This window comes from Melanostigma gelatinosum (genome assembly GCF_949748355.1).
Source record: "Melanostigma gelatinosum genome assembly, chromosome: 11".
NCBI lineage: Eukaryota > Metazoa > Chordata > Actinopteri > Perciformes > Zoarcidae > Melanostigma > Melanostigma gelatinosum.
Window position 1 is genome coordinate 17250532 of NC_136644.1, and position 19132 is coordinate 17269663.

The 19132-nt window shown below is 38.8% G+C and overlaps 2 protein-coding genes across 2 annotated transcripts; both read left to right on the forward strand.

The window, feature by feature from the left end:
• The first annotated feature begins 4713 nt into the window (after nt 1–4713).
• ufsp2 (ufm1-specific peptidase 2) lies at nt 4714–9450 on the forward strand. Its single transcript, XM_079278187.1, has 12 exons — nt 4714–4800; nt 4946–5036; nt 5864–6047; nt 6124–6190; nt 7080–7234; nt 7382–7574; nt 7776–7922; nt 8045–8209; nt 8296–8420; nt 8517–8593; nt 8927–9051; nt 9155–9450. The coding sequence occupies exons 1-12, from the start codon at nt 4798–4800 to the stop codon at nt 9239–9241; spliced, it is 1419 nt and encodes a 472-aa protein (XP_079134313.1). The 5' UTR covers nt 4714–4797; the 3' UTR covers nt 9242–9450.
• A 2433-nt stretch (nt 9451–11883) lies between these two features.
• On the forward strand, nt 11884–17566 carry LOC306785138 (uncharacterized protein). Its single transcript, XM_079279366.1, has 4 exons — nt 11884–12832; nt 13561–13841; nt 16417–16579; nt 17046–17566. Exons 1-4 carry the CDS (start codon nt 11890–11892, stop codon nt 17159–17161), a joined length of 1503 nt encoding a protein of 500 aa, XP_079135492.1. The 5' UTR covers nt 11884–11889; the 3' UTR covers nt 17162–17566.
• Nucleotides 17567–19132: the final 1566 nt, after the last annotated feature.

Consider the following 19132-nt stretch of genomic DNA (forward strand, 5'->3'; position numbering starts at 1 on the left):
TGGTGATATTGTTTCCCCCACATTTCTGCAGAACTGTTCACTAAAAGTTAAAAATCTGTATCTGTAAATTGACAACTGAACTGTCCGATGTTTAAGATTATAAATAGCAAGGTTCCCCCGCCGCTTGGTGCTTTTATTAAAGGTCAAATAACCGGTCCACAAGGTTTTCTCTGAGAGGGGACTGTATATTGTACAATCCCAGCTCCTTCAGCCTGTATCTTCTGTTAAATACTCTAAAATGAGGTATCACAAGGCATGGCTTTATGTGCTTCTTAAAAGTCAGCCACGTGAACACTCCTAATCCACAAAACATTTGCTGTTCATCATCATTAGTAACATTATTGTTATTTTGCAGGGCTGCAACTAACCATTTCACCGTCAATTCATTTACTGAATACTTTATCCCAGACCCTGCAGGAACGTCTTCAAATTAGCCTACTTGTTAAAGTCAAAGATATTACGTTTACGATTGCATAATTTAATAATTTTTCCTTTAAGACACCAATTTCACCCATCAAAATCTGTTTACAGGCCATTATCCTCACTACTATGTCTGTTGGGTTATTACATGTCACAGAAAACATTGTATGAGTTTAAGTCTGACGTGAAGTGGACTCGATTTGTTTCATTTAAGACCGTTAAGGAAATTAGTCAGTGATGGTTATAGACCACATGTTTCGTGATCATTTATAAAACTAATGTCAAAAATAGATTTCATTGGCCGAGATGAGGCTAGAGCACTGGTTGTTGGCCTTGTTTGGTCTGAAAAGAGCATTTTCGCAATCTAACATAATAAATCCATTTTAATGCTTAAATAATGAACAGCTTTGTCCTTTGGGAGTTTTCTCATTTCTCACAGGATAACTCTGGATGAGCATGCTGCTTACATTGGCAGTCTTACAGCAAGGCCCATGCAGGATGTGTCTACCATATGACAACAAAAAGTTTATAGGTTAGAGATTAAAGGGGGAATCCTTTCATTATGCTCCAGAGTGGCCACTCTCAATGCAATTTGTTAAACTGCCCATTTTGAGATGTGCAAGTTATTTCATCACAGACACTAATGGTGCATTATGTTAAATGATGAGTCATCAAAGTCTGAATAGCGAAGCTTTAGGCAAACAGCCGAATCTGTCCCTCAAACACACTTTGGCTGAATGAAGTTTTCCATTTTTTTTTGTACATGATTTTTCATGTATCTGTTTCATGTGTTGTATACAACTGTGTGAATACAAGCTTATGTAAATCCCAAATATGTAAATATGACACTGTTACATAATGAATGCCCTACATAAAGAGAGGCATGACCGCTGAAGCTTCTGTGCAACAGTACATTCTGCATTAGCATGAGCGTTTGAACAGTGCAACATAAGGTGCTGAAATTAAATCTATAACAACATATAGTAAAAATATCTCCTGAACTTCAAACACAGTTTTGACTCCTTTGTTTTAAATGTTTTACCTGAGCAAACAGGTGGCAGCCGATCAGAAGTTATACATATATTTCTTTTTCCAGGGCAACAACAACAATATTTTAACTATAATAATCCAACTATTGTGACACACTGTGACGACACAACATCTTGATCACCTTACTGAACACATAATTGAGCTGAAGTCGATCCCATCAGAGGTTGCTTTTGCTTGACTGTGCTGCTGAGGTCTGAATGTCAAGCTCTCATTCGGGGCTATAAGGGAGCACAAAGAGCTGCTGGATTAAATGAAAAAGAAGAGAAAAAAGTAGCTGTACCACAATCTAAAAATACTCAGCTACAACTAAACAAATGCATTCAAACAATATCTTAATAAAAGTTAAAGTACACAAATATCAGCAAAATATAAAAGTATCAAAAGTAAAAACACATTCAACATAATTGCACCTAAGTGTGCATTACTGAAGCTATTTGCTGCTTTATATACATTACTTTATGTACTTTATGTATATATTTTATAAAGTAAGTATATTGTAAGTAAAAATGTACTATTTTATGTAACTAGTAACTTAGGTAAATGTAGAAGAACAATATGTCAATCTGAAATGTAATGGAGAGCAAGTATAGAGTAGCATAAAGTGGAAATGCTCAACCTCAAAACTGTGCTTAAGCACAGTACTTGAGTAAATGATACTTGGAATCGGGCAGAGTGTTGCATTGTTTTTCTCTTCTGTCATTCCTTCATCTATTTGTCTCTCAGAGGTTGTCATAGGGTGAACCTGTTAGTGATGATCAGTACGAGACCAATGATGTGAGGCTAAAGCACTTTCCAAAAGCAAAAGATGTGTATATTTCCATCAGACGCTCTGTTCCACTTTTTATAATTAATATTTTTTGTTGTTGTTTTTTTAAGTAATCAAACACCAACAGTAGTCATATTGTATGAAGTAACATTGTTATTATTGTTAATAATGAACACTTGTTTTCAATTCCTTTTCTTGCTCTCTCGCTTCCCCTACATGCAGACTTGTTTATTTATTAATGGAACAACAACCACCAATGTTGAGATCATGAGATGGAAAAAGACTGAAAGCAATATAATAATGTCACCTTCCCTGTTTGAATCTAAGAAAATGAATCCAAATATTAACTTTGCTTATTTCCATATGTAAGTAAGTAAGTAACATTTATTTATCAAGCGCTTTTTACAGACATAAGTCGCAAAGTGCTTAACAGGGCAGAATTACAAACATAAAAAACACAATGTGACCATAGGGCCAATAATTATAAAATACAAAATTAAAACATGGTTTAAAAGCAGGTCTAGGACATGGGTTTTACCCAAACGCCAGTCTAAAGAGGTGAGTTTTGAGCTGATTTTCTGAATGCGTTCACAGAATCAATGATGAATGTGCATTTGCAATGTGAGTTTCCATGGTGCTTGCCATATATTCAGTCACTACACATACTCGTCCAAAGATCCTAATACTCTGTTTATGGTAAGAAGAGAGAGATGGCTAATCTCATCACAAATCAAGCCCAGCACACTAAATCCACAGGAACTCAACAGCCATGAACTCAGACAGTTACAATGTATATACTTGAGCTGCACTTAGTTTAACAAACTAAAAACTGTATTCAGACAGATGCATGAAGCACTTTAAGAGATACTTACTGTCAACCTTTGGTAATGTTGCATTTATGCACTCCGGCAGATTTAACAGTGGACCTTTTTTGAGCGCTATGGGTCAAAACTGGTCCACCAAAATAATGAGCACAAAAGACAAACTCGTGTTTTCTTCTCCACATTTTCAAAATAAAGTGAATCTACACAATGAGGCACTTTCGTCTGTATGCTCATACCTGCTAATACTACAAACAAGCCATATGCACTGAACCTGTTAAGTGTGTTTATTCAAATTGTACTGACAATCTAAATTCAGAAGATTGATTTTAAATGCTTGTGCGAGATGGGCCATTTGAGCTCCCAGTTCCCCTAACAAACCACTAATGATTTTATACAGAAGCTACAGAAACAATATCAGAACAGAACACGACTGACCTAAAACTGATCTCATTTTCAACTCTGCTTCTGGGCATTTGCTTTATTTGACTTTGTAATGAAAAAGAATAATAGTTAATACGTTTGAACATATTGAACAAGTATAACAGGGCTGTAATGTGAATATGTTTCAGCAGGTCCTTTAGATATCCATGAAGTTTACCCATAATTAAAATTCTCAACGTTTGGTAAAAAGCAGTACATTATGTACTGATATCTGATTTATCTACAAGTGCGGCATCTCATGATGATTTTATTTTTCAGTTGTTAAGGTCAATGAATTTTGGTGGTGAGGTTTGCTGCAAGCATAATAGTTTGAAAGCTCCCACTTCGACATGTGCAAGAGCTACAGCATCTCTAACCCAGTGTCTGCTCACACTGCCTGGCCTAGCACGCATGGCTGCCATGTAATAGCCTGAGGCAAACAGACAATGCACTAAGAAACAGGGTTCTGTTATGTTACTTCTTACTCTTTGCACTCTCCTTGCATTATTTATCCTTGTATTAAACAAAGTCAATTTAAAATCCATATAAATAGCCTAACCATAGGATACAAATATAAGAATGTTGATGCATGTTTTTGAGTCGGGTGCCACAGGCATTGATGCTGGAATAATCAGATATGCCTCACTCAAACCTAGCAGAACCAGCATTGTGATACACATGCAAAAACAGCATCACTACAGGACATTTTATAATGCACTCATCCGCAGTGAGCATGATTGTCTGAATAATTTTTTGAAGCTACAGCGCCAATAGAACATTTGTATTATTATGATTATTAGAAGTAGTATAAGTATTATTATTATTACGTATTATTATATATGTGCCCCAAATGTAGGCTTCACCTATTCACACTTTCAAGTGCTCTGCATTGTGCCATCCCAATAAAGAATTGCCTCTTGTTTGCTCACATAATTTATGATGCTCTACAGGCCTTATGTGTATTCAGTCTGTGCATTATTTTAATATGTAAACACAGTATTTTATCACAAACACTTTTTTATAATTATCTGTAGATCATTCTCATTAGACCATTGAATGTTGAAAATCATTTTTTCTTCGTTCAATTAATCTGAAAACTACCATGACACATGATTTAGTTGCAAAAGCACAGAATGGGGGAAGAAAACGACGCCCCTAAAATATAAATTACGAGTTACCATGAATGCAATATAAATGGGCGGGGCCAGTATGGACCAATAGAATGCAGCAGCCAGAGACACGTTGAACAGACATGTCAGCCTCCACTGCGTAGAGAACAGCTGCTAGTTTAGTGATCCTATATTACTGGACTCAGCTATGGTAAGTTTACCGATATATTTGCTGAACGGGACGTTCATGTCCCTTGACAGTGGCTCCTCGCTTCCTTGTTGGCACTCTACATTAACGTTGTATAAACACTGCGAGGTTCTCTCTCAGGTTATTTACTTGTCTTGTGTTATCTCAGGTTGTTGCGAACTCGCATTCCTCCGACACCGGTACCATCCTTCGTGTCAGAGGGCCGCTGGAGTTCAAATGTCACCTGGACAGCACAGATGGTATGTTCATACACATTGTCATGCTACTAGATATTGTATAGTTGGATACTATACGGGTTAATATGGAGCAGTTTAAGTCGTACTAGCATGATTTCAGTGCCTATAGTGCCTTCCTACTGTGCCCTCCTTACATGCTGTATCATGTATTACAAGATACATCTATACATAAAGGAAAGCTACAAAATGTGACTTTCCTAAAACTACCTACGGGGCCATAGCCAGGATTTTAGTATTACTGAGTCCAACAGTCAAAGATCCCTCAGTGCAATCCCACCCACCCTGAATACAGTTTGATTGGACACCAAAAGAAGTTTGTTCAATATAAGAAATGCTGCTTGTTTAGTGCAGTCCATTTATTTTCCCTGCACGATTGCCGTAATGCTGTTTCAAAGCCAGGAATATATTTTTCTGGAGAAGTAGGAAATCCCATTATTTTGATTTGTCTTAAACAGCAAACTGATAATTTTAACGAACCAACTTGAACAAGTCTGAATCAAGATTAAAACCCTTCTATGTGAATTGTAGAATGGAAACTTAAATTGCCCTTAACAAAATCAAGGCCTTTGGTGTCCTCAGTGACTGCTCTCACTGGTGTCCACACTAAAGGAACAAGCTGGTGTGGAAGAAAACAGTAAACCAAAGTAATATGCTAATGATAATATTCAAGTTGTGCTAATTAGATAAAGATGAATAAACGTTCATGAAGTACAGTGTCAGTTGTTTTAAAAAAGATTGACAAAAAGATAAAATGCATACAGAATAGATATGACAAAAAGTATAATACAATGTAGTAATTGGTGATGGACTGATATTCCGTCTTCTTTCAGCACGGCTCATGCACAAAGTCATCTCAAGAACATTCGAGATGCTTCAATCTCAGGTGAAATCTGAATCATGTGTTCTGTCAGTCTGTGACAGTGCTGTTATTGTTTGGCCAAACAGAGGTGTTTACACAACACCTGAAGAAATAACTCCAAACACACCATGTGAAGATATACATCAATGGATTCAGTAAGTTCACTTTTTAAAAATATTTTCTTTTTTTGTTTCTTTGTCTGTATTCTAATTACGTTTTTATTTATTTCAGGTCAGATAAACAAGAGGCTGCTGGCAAGAGATCTGCAAAAAAGAAAAGCAAAAAAAGTTCAGCAGCGGTATGTACACGTTAAGTTTATTGAGATGTTTTTTGTACCAAAAGTAGTCCCCATATGAACCAATAGGTATCTGCCTCAACAACTTAGCAGTGCTGTGTATTATAGCTGCAACCTTAGTTGGACTGCAGCATTTATTTTCATAACTAAATAATCTTCTGGTTCTTTTTTCAGTTAATTGACTAATCGCTTGGCTTGTAAAGTGTCGGAAAAAGTGAAAAACACCAGAGCCAAAGTTGAGGCCTTCACATGTCTTCTTTTATTCAACCAATAGTCCAAAACCCAAAGATATGCAGTTTTGTTTGCGATAATGTAACGCAGCAGAGGATGGTTTGTGTGCATCAAACTATGGGTTATGAGCCCAGCATGGTTTTGCTATTCCCCCCCCCAGATGGGACATAAACCGACAATTCCTGTCTCAGCACGCCAGTGTCTCTTCCATTAGGCCACTGGGGCTGCTACTACTGCCGGGTAGCCACTGCTCTTTTGTGTTATTGACACTGACACTATTCTTCTTTCAAGGTTTAATTTTCTGTGGACAGGGATAGCAGTCTTTGTGTAAAGTACAATCAAGGAATCATGTTCAGCACCTGCCTGATGTTGTTAGCCTACACTGCAGATGAATTGTATACTTTATACAATATTCCCACTTGTAGCCTCGATCAGGGTGCAGTTTCTCAAAAGTTCAAGGCGATGTCTTCAGATGTCTTGTTTTGTCTGACCAACAGTCCCAAACCCCAACATATTCAGATTACTATCACAGAAGACAAAGGAAAAACAGCAAACACTCGTATATGAGATGCTAGAACCAGTTATTATTTTAGCTTTTTTTGATAATACAATTAGTTAATAATACAATGTGTCTGTGTGCTTGTGTACCCTTGTCATTCAGAGTGTCATTAACCTTCGCCTGATGATGGAGGCGACAAAGACAGGGCCCCTTTCAGCCCCGATCCTCAGCAGAACGGTCCAGAAATCCCACTTCCTGTCTACAACTCTGCCTGTGGACTGCGTCGTCCGTACCACCGTCAATGAAACAATCAAAGAGTATGTCTTACCTTAAAAATATGTTATATTACTAACAAAGCTCTGAAACCTCACTGCATCAGTGTGAGTAAACATGGACTCACCATCACCAGCCGCTCGCATGAATAGTTCTGCTCACTGTGAAATATGTTTCTTCTGGCCTTGCAGTGCCTTTGAGCGCCTGTTGGAGGCGCTAACTCATCAGCTGTGTGAGATGGAGAAAGTGACCTTGCAACACATGAAGGGGACCACGCTGCTGGTACCTGAACCGCTCCACTTCCTCCTTCCAGAGCCAAAAGGGCTAGTGACCGTGGTTTACCCTGCAGGAGTGCCCGACAGCCAACTGGAGACACAACGTAAGGTAAGACTCACTTACTGAGAGTCTTTAAATTCCCAATAGAGATACCATAGAGATGAATCCTCAGGTTCGGGCAGTGGATCTAACTCATTGTACTTGCATGACACACTGCCGTAATTAAAGCATGAATTTGTCATTCTTTAACTCCTGATTTATGTTCTTTTTTTCATCTTATTGTACACAAAATCTGTCTACCGTAAGTAGGAACTGCATCAACAGCTTGAGCTACCAGATGACTGGCCCTATTTTAGAAGAGCCAATGCTTACCACTTTCCCAATGAGCCCTACAAAGATGGTTACCTCCGAAACCCTCATCTGGTCCTCACACATCCCACGCTGGACAATGGAAAGGTGCATCTTATCACCAGATTAAAGTCTGTCACGTTCTATCTCCTGTTTTATAGATGGATACTGAGATGTACTCTGCATGGAATCGTAATCTTGGCTTCTCTGATGTGTTTTATTTTATCAAGGTGTACTTGGTCCAGGGGATCTACAGCTATCACCACTACATGCAGGACCATATGGATGACAATGGCTGGGGCTGTGCTTATCGCTCCCTCCAGACTATCTGCTCCTGGTTCCAGCAGCAAGGCTACGTAGAGCAGGCCGTGCCCACACACAAAGAGATCCAACAGGTACAGTCGTGGTCCTGTAAACATGACGATCACAATACCGTGGAAATGTCCAAATGGCCCCTTTCAATAGGCTCTCACCTTTCCAGGCTTTAGCGGATGTTGGAGATAAACCGGGATCCTTTGTTGGATCACGCCAGTGGATCGGATCCATTGAGGTTCAGGCTGTTCTGAACCAGCTGCTTGGGGTCACTTCCAAGATCATGTTTGTGAGGTGTGTTGTAAGACGCCTATGGACAGCAACTTGTGTGATGATGTACTGTATGTACATATTATTTGGATTCATCTGACATTGAATGCTTCTCTTTAGTCAAGGTTCTGAGCTGGCATCCAAAGGCAGAGAACTGACCAACCACTTCCTTACTGAAGGGACTCCCATCATGATTGGTATGGTTGATGTCTGAAGAGTTTCGGAACGGTTCCTAAATTATGCTACAGGCATTTAATTCTACTGTAACAGCTCTAACAAACTTTAAAAAAAATGTGTACTTATTTTCCTATCGTACATAATCTTCAGATAAACAATAATAATACATAAACTATAGCAACATGTAATTAGTATCTGGTTAAGAAAAAACGTAGTAATTGTATCTAAATCATACAAAGACATACAAATCTTAATTCCCTAGCACTAACACAGCCTGGGTAAAACCTTGGTAAATGTTTTTCCTAAAATGAATACAAGCTATCTTTTCATGTTACTTTTTTCCTGTGTTGCAGGAGGGGGAGTTTTAGCTCACACTATTCTAGGTGTGGCATGGAGTGAGACCAGCGGGCAGATCCGCTATCTCATCCTAGATCCACATTACACAGGAGCAGAGGACTCGCAGGTTATCGCAGACAAGGTAACTGTTACCATCATCTACACTGGCTGCATTTCTCTCTGTAAAGTACACATTTTCTCGTACTGCGTCGTGTTGAATGTGACATGAATGTTATCTTTCCCAGGGCTGGTGTGGCTGGAAAGGAGCAGATTTTTGGGATCAAACTGCGTATTATAATCTGTGTCTTCCTCAGAGGCCAAAGATCATCTGAGCTCTCACAACCTTTCAGACAGACATCCTCTGACATTGGTAAAGCATTCACAAAATTTTGGAGCGTCATTTCAAATTTGAGTAATTTCTGTAATGATGTAAAATTTCTTGAAATTTACTTTTTTTGGTCATGTGCTACATAAATCATTGTCTTAGCAACAAAGGCACAACAAGAGATGGATGTAATTTGTTATTAAAAATAGAAATTGATCTTAACCTGTACTGTACTTCATTACCATTATTGAATAATACAATGGCTGGTGAAATATGTATCCTAAAAAGGCTCATTTCATTCAGAAATATGTTTTATTATTGCTTTGTTACCAGTAGACAAATTACTGATCTTACAAATAATTAAACTTTCTTTTAAGTTACAGACTAGAACTGGAATTATCAGCCGATCAAATAAAAATATTTGGGTTTGGCCTTTTTTTTTAAAGCAAAAATGCCAAATATTCCCTGATTCTAGCTTCTCAAAGTACAAGGATTTGATAGTTTGTCATACATGACAGTAAATGGAATGTCTTTTTATATATATATTATATTATATAAATAAATAAAAATGAGAGAGAGATTTGCTGGTGAATAAATTATAATTAAATCCTCATTTAGCTGTGTAGCCCCTGGACACATTTAAAGGACCCCCAGGGGCTTGTCCTACTCTAAGAACTATTTGTGTTTGTGCCTGAATGCAGCCTGTCTGTCAACAGATTAATGGTAAACAATCACTCCTTGTAATTGAGTTTTGACAACCAGTCAGTTGTCAGAGTCAAATGGATGCTTTTCTCTTCTTACTAGGCATAATAAAAACGTATCATTTTCTTGAAAGTCTGTAGAGTTTAGACGGGACAGTTCATTTTCCAGAAACTTATTGCCACTCTTTGTGTCTCCATGGGCCGATTGTGTAGCTATGGGACTGCCACAGAAATAACCCCCACTCAATCCCCATCTCTACCCATCCTGCATAGGCATGTAAATTCTATGACAGTGACCAGACACAGGTTTGTACGATAGATTCACCCAAGACCTATTGTCCTAGGACATTGGCATTTCGTTAGTGTGTGTCACTTCTAGGTCTAACAATGTTATTACCAGAAAACCTGTGACAAATTATAATGTCAAGGGACGCGCCTTCAGATAATCCCCTTTCTTGTTCATGGGTATGCACTAGGGGGAGCAGTTACTTTGCCATGATAGATCCCAAAGGAAAAAACTAAATGGCCTCTTGTCTATTCCTCTATCAATTCTGACGATTGAAGTGTTTAAACCTTTAGCTGAAAGACAAATCACGACAATGTGATTTTCTTTCATTTGCTTTCTCTGTAAGACCATGTACCGTATTGTGTTTTGCAGGCTGGGGGGAATTAAATATTAATATTAAATATCCTATATTATGAGCGTAATCTACAATTTAGGTGTGTTATTGTAGAGTTGTAGGTGTATATAATGGTGAGGATATAGATTTTGGAGTACGAGCTACAATTATAAAGTTAACGTTACTCAATAATAACAGAGATATTAGTTCTCCGACATGCTTAGAAAGGGAGGGGTGAATGCAGGGGTATGTTGTTGCTTGCAATCTGCAACCTCACCACTAAATCTCACACACTGTTCCTTTTAAACAAGGCTATTTTAGCCTCAAATATGTCAACAATGCCAGTAACTCTAACTGTTACTGACTAATCCTGAAATATTATTTTGATAATATTGATATGATATTACTTTTAAAAACACACAATTAATGTAACTAAATACATATTTAGTCGTTGCTCTATATGAATATTAAAGGTGAAGGAATTCATCTGTTGTCTACTAATTAGCGCAAATCTCAGTTCTGTCTATCTACGCATTCGAATCACCCGCCATGTACTTCCTGAACCAGCTTTAGTCTATGTGAATCACGTGACGACCAGCAATGTTGAACTTCCGTTCACGCGACTCTCTCTTTATACGGCTCTGTCCCGATGCTGATTACACCAACGTAACCGTTGCCAGGAAGTGACGTTGCGTAGTTACCAGGCACGTTCACGCTGACGGCAGCTAGCTGTAGCTTGTAGCCAGGTAAGCTTTCGTTGTCTTTCAGCTAAAGTTAGCTAACCTAAGCAACTATAACATAGTTGGACTCAGTTAGCCAACATACTCTAGTTAACCGTTATGAAGTAGTGTGTTTAAATCATGCTTAGCGTATTATCATACTACACGGTGAAAAGTGTCTTTAGAGACCTTTACCATATATTGTCTGTCCATATCTCATTCTACATGTTATTGTAACGCTATATGTACATTTGGTTTGTATTGAATATCTTCTAAATTCTCCATCACATCTGCATCAAAGCTGTATCTGTTTCTGCCAATCATACGTTATTATTGTGTGCTGATGCAGGTCACACATACAGTTTAAGCAAGTTTTAAGAGTTTACGACCTGATTTTCATGTTGTATGGAACTGAATGAAACCCAGTGGATTCAGTGCAGTGGTGAATAAAATCATCAAATCTCCAAAACACAGCAGCTTCGTTTTAAATATCGTCATTTTTAGTTAATTGGTTGAAACATGAAAAACCATAGTCACAGTTCTTTACTTTAACTCGACTCTAACATCTCAATCTTACACTACTTTATAGGTGCAGTGTGTTTGGGGAAGTCTGCCATGTTCAACCCCAGTGAACTAGAGGGTGAAGTGGATCATTCGTTTTTTGACAGTGACTGTGATGATAGCAGCAGAGATGGAGTGGAAAAGATGGAGAAAGGCTTGAGGGCTGAAAAGGAGAGCCCACCAGCGCCTCAGAGGCTACATGCAAAACAGACAGAAAAAACAAAAGGTGATTGGTCTCCAAGGACAGATGAGACTAAAACACACCTGAAGATAGTCCACAACAGTGGCAGCAGAGCAGAAAGGAAAGAGAACAGCTGTCAATCAAATAAAGACGAGAGTATCAGGGCGTCCATCGAATCATCTGTTTCCTGCACATCAGATAAAGCCATCCATATTAGCAGTGATGGCGAGGCAGACTCTGATTTGCAGTCTGAAAGGCACAATGGAACATTTATGGCATTATTGGATGTGACCAGGGAGGTAGATTGTGAGGATGTGGATAGCCAGAGGCCAAATGAGTATGAAGAAGATGCATTGCCCTCCAAACACTCAGGCTCAAAAGGGAGAAATGAACAATCTCCGAAAGAACAGATAAGAAATTGCCGCACCCGGAGTCCATCCCCCACTTCAACTGAGAGCAGCGTAGATGCAGACTCAGAGAGCTCCTCTAGCAGCAGAAGTGGGAGAAGCAGTGTATATTCCCCCATCCTTCCCAGGCCCAACAAGCCTTCTTTATCCCCTGGAGTGAGAAGGACCCGTGCGGGCTCAGCAGGATCTCGGGACATGCTTATCATGTGTACAGAGGAGTCGGAGGATACAGTGACAGATGTGAGCCCCCTCTCCTCTCCTGACATCAGCCCTCTCCATTCATTGGACCTGAGCCACACAGAGGCTGAAGAGGGAAGCCCTAAAGAGCAGCAGCAGTTGGAGAGTGTGCCCTCCAGTGGCCTTGGCGACATGCATCAGGATGAGGACTCAGATCGGGATGTAGATGAGTGTGAGTAAAACTGCCGTCCTTGTCTGTCAGTTATGTTTTCAATGCACTTTTTGGTTTCTGGCCCCTTAAAACTAAGCAATGTCTGTTTGTGAACACTCCGCTCTTAGACAAGAACATAACACATTGCAAACAACAAGCTTTGTCCTCTGTCCCAAACTTAACAAATATAAACTGTCACAAAAAAAAGATTATCCTAAAATAATCATGTAATAAGCAGTAAAATGTGAAATGGACTTTATCTTATAATCTCACCTAAATTGCACAACAAAGCCTCTTATCTTCAGGAGACCATTAAACCTGTCTGTTTCTAAGCAAATGATAATTTAACTGAACTACAGCACACAGAGGTTTTGAGCTTTTAGTTGAATTCATATAAGGCTGTATAATGTAGTTCCCGAATATATTCGTAATTTAGATTTGCACTAAACATCAACAGACGATCTTTCCCTACACCGTACATCAGGAACAATTCCCGCTGAGCATGTTGAATATTATACTGAAATGAATAACATTAAATTAAGGTGTACCAGAATGTCCTTGCAAAATGTAAATGATGGAGTTACAAGGCATACAAATGCGACTTTTTAAAAAAGTTTGTACATTTAGTTTTTCACATGTTTTAGTAGGACACCATAAACAAAACAATTTCAACATGGCATAAAACACAATAACTTCTTTTTTTAAATGCAGATGAAGACATCGTAATGAATGTTCTTTTCACCAATCAGGCTCCCTCAGGTCAGAGAGTCAGCTTGGAGGTAAACTGGTTTTCTGCTGCACTGGACCAAGAAACAGGAAGAACTACTCGTTCACCAACGATGAGGTCCGACGCATAGATCGCGAGAACCAGCGTCTTCTTCGTGAGCTTTCGCACCAATCTCCAGGGCCCAGACCAGGAAGTACAGCGAGGAAGAAAACCCATACAGCTAGCAAGTTGCCTCAGATTCGGTTCTCTCACAGCGCACTCAACAGGCAGCGGGAAAAGCAACGCATCGAGAAGGAAAACTTGGTGAGTTTATCCTCCTGTGTGGATTGATAATCAATTGAAAATAAAAGCTAAACTCTAAACATTAGTAGTCTCTACATTCCATTCAATTTATTTTGTACAGCCCAAAAATCACAAATTTGCCTCAGAGGGCTTTACAATCTGTACACATGCGACATCCTCTGTCCTGGGACCCTCACATCAGAACAGAAAAAACCTCTTTTAATGGGGAGAAGAAGAAACCTTAGAGAGAGCAACAGAGGAGGGATCCCTCCAACAGGATGGACAGAAGTGTGACAGATGTCATGTGTACAGAATGAACAACATAACAGAGTTACAACACATTCAATGCATGTGACAGAAATGATTCATATAATGATAATGAGAGTAGTAAGTATAATAATGATGGAAACATTGCGACTACTAGTAATAATAGCAGAAGTGGATAGAGTAGAATAACACTGATCATAAAATAAGTAATGGTATCGGCAATAGCAAGCAATGCGACTACGGTAATAATGATAAAGATAGTAGCAGTGGGTGTCAGCGGGGCCACGGCAGGAGGCTGGACCAGGTTTCAGATAAAACCACGATCCATGGAAACCTGCGAGGCGAGAAAGCACAAAGACTCCGGTGAAGAAGCAAAGTTAGTAATGTGCATTAATGAGACACAGACTTATACAGAAGGAGATCATTTAACAGAAAGTTTGTGATTTTTATAATAGGACATTAACCTATTAGCAAAGGCAAATTGCCAATAACCCTTGAAACAAATCTGTGTTGGTTAATTTTAAAACGGCGACATAAAAAAAACATCTAAAGTAATTAGGCCTCAGGTAGTAGATTACTGGTGCTGCTGTGTCTAGAACATAATTTCACATTTCTAATTTGTGTGATCACATCCTTAAGTGTCCTTGCAATTTAAGTCGTAGTAGTTTAAGTAATTAGTACAATAGATAAACATGTTTTTGTAACTTTACTATACTTTAGTTTACATTCATTTAAGGATACTAGTAAGTTGGGTTGAGTTAAGAGTGCCTCCCCTGAAAGCAGACACGGATGGACTTGAACAGATGGCAGCAGGTGGCAAACCAGCAACGCCACAGAGTGACGTTATAAGACAGTTCAGCCTCTGTAGCTTTGGCCTCTCGCCCCATGGATCAACTCTGCTTGTCCACTTTGTGATAGAAGCAAACAAAAAGCAGTGTTTCAAACTGTTTCAGTAAATTAAAACTAGTAGCCCAGCAGAGCGTTATTGTCTCCTCTGAAAATTAGATTAGAGATTTTACATTAACGCTGATTGAAGTTTTTATCAGGAAATGTGTTCCACTCATTTTCAGGCAGTGGTGGGCCGTGTGTTTTATACCTGGGCCTCTTGTGCTGTCCTACTACAGTTGAACCACCTCCTAATAACCTCATTATGATGCCACAGCTACGGGTTGTTAGTTGTTTCATGTAAAAACCTCTGATCACATAACACTGCAACATTTGACAAGTGAAATAAAATGTTACATGAAGCTCGACACCTACAAATACACTGCAGAGTGCAGATACATGAATACGCGCATGACAGGATGCGGCGTCATTAACGAACAATGCATGTAGTCAAAATCAACGTAATTAACACAATGACAAACTCACAAAAACCAGTCGCATATAATTTATATGACAACAAAGGATGACAAATCAATCTAGCAACACTGCGGAGCTAAAACACGCGTTCCGCTGCACAAATATTGTTCACATCAGAGGGAACAATATTAACCATATCATAAAACAACACCATAGACAAATTAACACAGTAGTAACGGTACTGCAGATGTAAAAAAAACAAAAGCACTTCACTTACCAAAGCTGCTGTTTACTATTTAAAGACAACGTCCATCCTCCTTTCTTTGATTACAAAGAGTTTAATACTGCGCTTGTACAGAACATCGGTGCGGTTCAGTTCCAGCCAGAGGTCCTCCTGCGAACCTGTTCGTTGAGTTGTAGATCCACTCGGATTGAAAAAGTTTTCAAAAGCACCGTAGCCTGTAAGTGTCCTGTCTGCACAGCATGCATGTGGGAGTGACTGCATGTATGACATTCAACCACTTGCCTACACTGTTTTGCCTCATGCAGTTTGGTTGTGTTTGCTGTGAAGTACCAGATATTTTTCTAGTTACATAATTTAATTGGGACCTGTAGAATGGGGACTATTTGTTCAGTGTTTCTGAGTGAAATACTATTTATTTTGTGAAATATACAGAGTCTTCATGAATGTGATATGGTGTTTTGTATGGTGTGGGTTAAAGCCAGAACAAATGTGATCAACATTCAGTAAATGGCTCAATGAATCAAATGCTAGAATAAGCTTTATAATTCACGTAAAACTCCTGCTGCATTTTGAGGTTTTATTGCTCAATATATTAATTATATGTATTTATCTATATGCTGTATATTTATATATGCCAACATCTTTTCAAGTTGAACCTGACCGATATCCTGAAAATGTACTTCAATCCTGATTTCCTTTTGCCAAGCCAATTAGCATTCATAGAACATAGATTGTTTTGAATCATTACTTACTCTGTAAAAAATGTCATTGTGTTTCTTTCAGGCTTTCTTGAAGAGGCTGGAGTCCGTCAAGCCAACACCCGGCCTAAAGTGTTCAGAACAACTGAAGGACTACCAGCGACACACCAGAGTCGTGGGAGCTGCTTCATACCCCATCTGTATGTCCACCACAATGTCAGAGCGGTCGACCAGCAAGACACCCTCAGGTAGGGACCTTGGGTCTGGATCTCCCAGCTTTTGCTGTGTTCAAAATGTGCTGTATAACCTAAACAGCATAACAACATGGTGATTGAGTACCTGCTCATACAAGCCAAACAGATTGGCAGACTTACTGATGTTCCCCATGCCATATATTTAACATGGTTGAAGAGTTTCTAGTTGCATTATGTCGAATTGTGTAAACTTAATGACATTGCTGGGTTCAAGAGTCAAACTTTAAATAAGTTGCCAACAGTAGATAGTTGTAGTTTTTTAAACTCTGATAGTTTGTGTGTGTTTACCTGTACTGTACCTGTTTGTTGTGGTTGAAATGGTCAAATATTAAATGTAAGTGATATATTGTCTTCTCAATAGAAATTTGGATTAGAAATTCAAAAGGTACATTAGGTTTCTGATTTGATGATGAAACGGTTCATCTGTAATCAGAACATATCTCTTTGTCGTTCACACCAGCAGGTCCCAGGCCAGCCAGTTCCACCCACCACAGCTCCAGAGCAGTTTCCACTACTACCCTCAGCAAAACACCCTTACCCAGGTCAAAAGAACGGCCCAGTGCAGCCTGGTGCTGAGAACATTGCCATTTTCAGATATCTAATCTACAAAGAAATACATCGCTGGTGTACGTTCATCACAAAAGTTTACGTTGCCATGGTAGCATCTTTTTTTACATGCATGTGTCATCTTACTTTTAGTTGACTCAAATAACTATTCAGTGGTTTGTGTCGTCATGCTTATCAATCATAAAGAAGATGGAATTTTTTCCCACTCTTTGATGCTAAAATATAGCAAGTGGTGATCTGAGCTCAGAGATATTGTAACGCATTTGAATAGTTCAGCTGTGGCTTCAGCGTACTGCAGTTACACACAGTGAGCAGACAGACGGTGAGCTAGCTTTAATTTCGTAAAGAATGTCCTATACTTAGCTGTGTTGAGTCTGTTTCAGAGAGTGATGTTTCCATTACATCTGCATTGTTTGCTCCCTTTTCTCATATTTATAATGTTCTTGTTGATCCAAGAGTTACGTTTTTAAAAAATAAAAAAGATATTTGAAATATTATTTTGGTGTTACGTATTTCTGTTCCTTATACAATAAAGCTGCTTGTTCCAGCAGGTAGTGGTGTGTTATTTTACAACAAGCTCAATAGCATAATGGTGAACAGAACGTCTTTGTCTAATCTCTTCTCTCCTTAAACCAATGGAGCACATATACCACAATTGGTTATAACAATAGGTTGTGTAATTAGAGGGATAACGGCTTCTAAACGGGATTTTTTTTGCAGGATGGGGGGAATTAATTATTAACATTAAATATCCTATATTATTAGCTTAATATAAGATTTAGGTGTGTGATTATAGAGTTGTAGGTGTATATGATGAATGAAGATATAGATTTTGGAGTACGAGCTACAATTATAAAGTTAACGTTACTCAATAATAACAGAGAAATTAGTTATCCGACACGCTTAGAAAGGGAGGGGTGAATGCAGGGGTATGTTGCAACCTCACCACTAAATCTCACACACTGTGCCTTATGGAAAAAAGGAAGAAACTTGGAACATATTGTTCAAAAACTGCAAGAAGGGATAAAACAAGTTGATTTATGGGGGAATAAATGGGGATTTAAATTCTCATCCGAAGAAACGAAAGCAATGCTCTTTACGAGACGGAGAACCAGAGGAAACCTTCAGCTGAATCTGTATGAAAACAAGTTACAAATAGTAGAGTCATTTTGGTTTTTTAGGAGTACACTTTGACATCAGATTAACATGGAAAGACCACATTCAAAATGTTGGTGATATGTTTGCTGGATAGAAGAAGCAACAGCAAGAAGCCTAAGAGTCTCTGATATAGAGCTTAGCCCTACAGTCATTTGGCCAATAACTCCTGTGTGGTTGCTTAAAGAACCAGAGGTGGACATGGAGTTAAGGTAAAATACTGATTCAGTGAGTGAGTTCACAGATCAAAAATACTCTGATCATGTGCATGTTTTTACCGATGGATCAAAAGACCCAGCTACAGACAGTACAGGATCTGCTGTTGCAGTTCTTAGTCACAAATTTGAAATATTTAAACACACTTCGAATTCTTTTGCTGTGTATACAGTTGAATTGTATGTATTATTTTGGCCCTATAGAGTGGGTTGACCAACACAGACCAGGCAAAGTCCTTATTTGCAGTGACTCCATGTCTGCACTCATTAGTCTGAAGTCAGGTATGTCCAATACTCGACAAGATCTGCTGTAAAAAATAATGTAAATTCACTCTACAGCAATAGAACAAGGCACTGAAGTTATATTTATATGGATACCGGCCCATATAGGTATCAGAGGAAATTAAAAAGTGGACAAACTAGCCAAACAAGCATATCAAGATTAAGAATAGGGCACAGCAATCTACGCAGCACACTACACATGATAGGGAAGCATCCATCCAGTCTCTGTGAGCACTGCTATGGCACCAGAAACTGTACAACATGTTATCACCACCTGTATTACACGTAGTTTAGATGGGAGGGGCATGCTGGAACAAATGCAACGACT

Excerpts from the sequence above, each read along its gene's own strand:
- LOC306785138 (XM_079279366.1), top strand. The coding sequence starts at position 11,890 with ATGTTCAACCCCAGTGAACTAGAGGGTGAAGTGGATCATTCGTTTTTT. Across the intron at positions 12,833-13,560 it reads AGATCGGGATGTAGATGAGT|GCTCCCTCAGGTCAGAGAGT; the intron begins GTGAGTAAAACT and ends TTCACCAATCAG. Across the intron at positions 13,842-16,416 it reads GCATCGAGAAGGAAAACTTG|GCTTTCTTGAAGAGGCTGGA; the intron begins GTGAGTTTATCC and ends TGTTTCTTTCAG.
- ufsp2 (XM_079278187.1), top strand. Across the intron at positions 7,235-7,381 it reads GTCAATGAAACAATCAAAGA|TGCCTTTGAGCGCCTGTTGG; the intron begins GTATGTCTTACC and ends CTGGCCTTGCAG. Across the intron at positions 8,210-8,295 it reads CACACAAAGAGATCCAACAG|GCTTTAGCGGATGTTGGAGA; the intron begins GTACAGTCGTGG and ends TCACCTTTCCAG.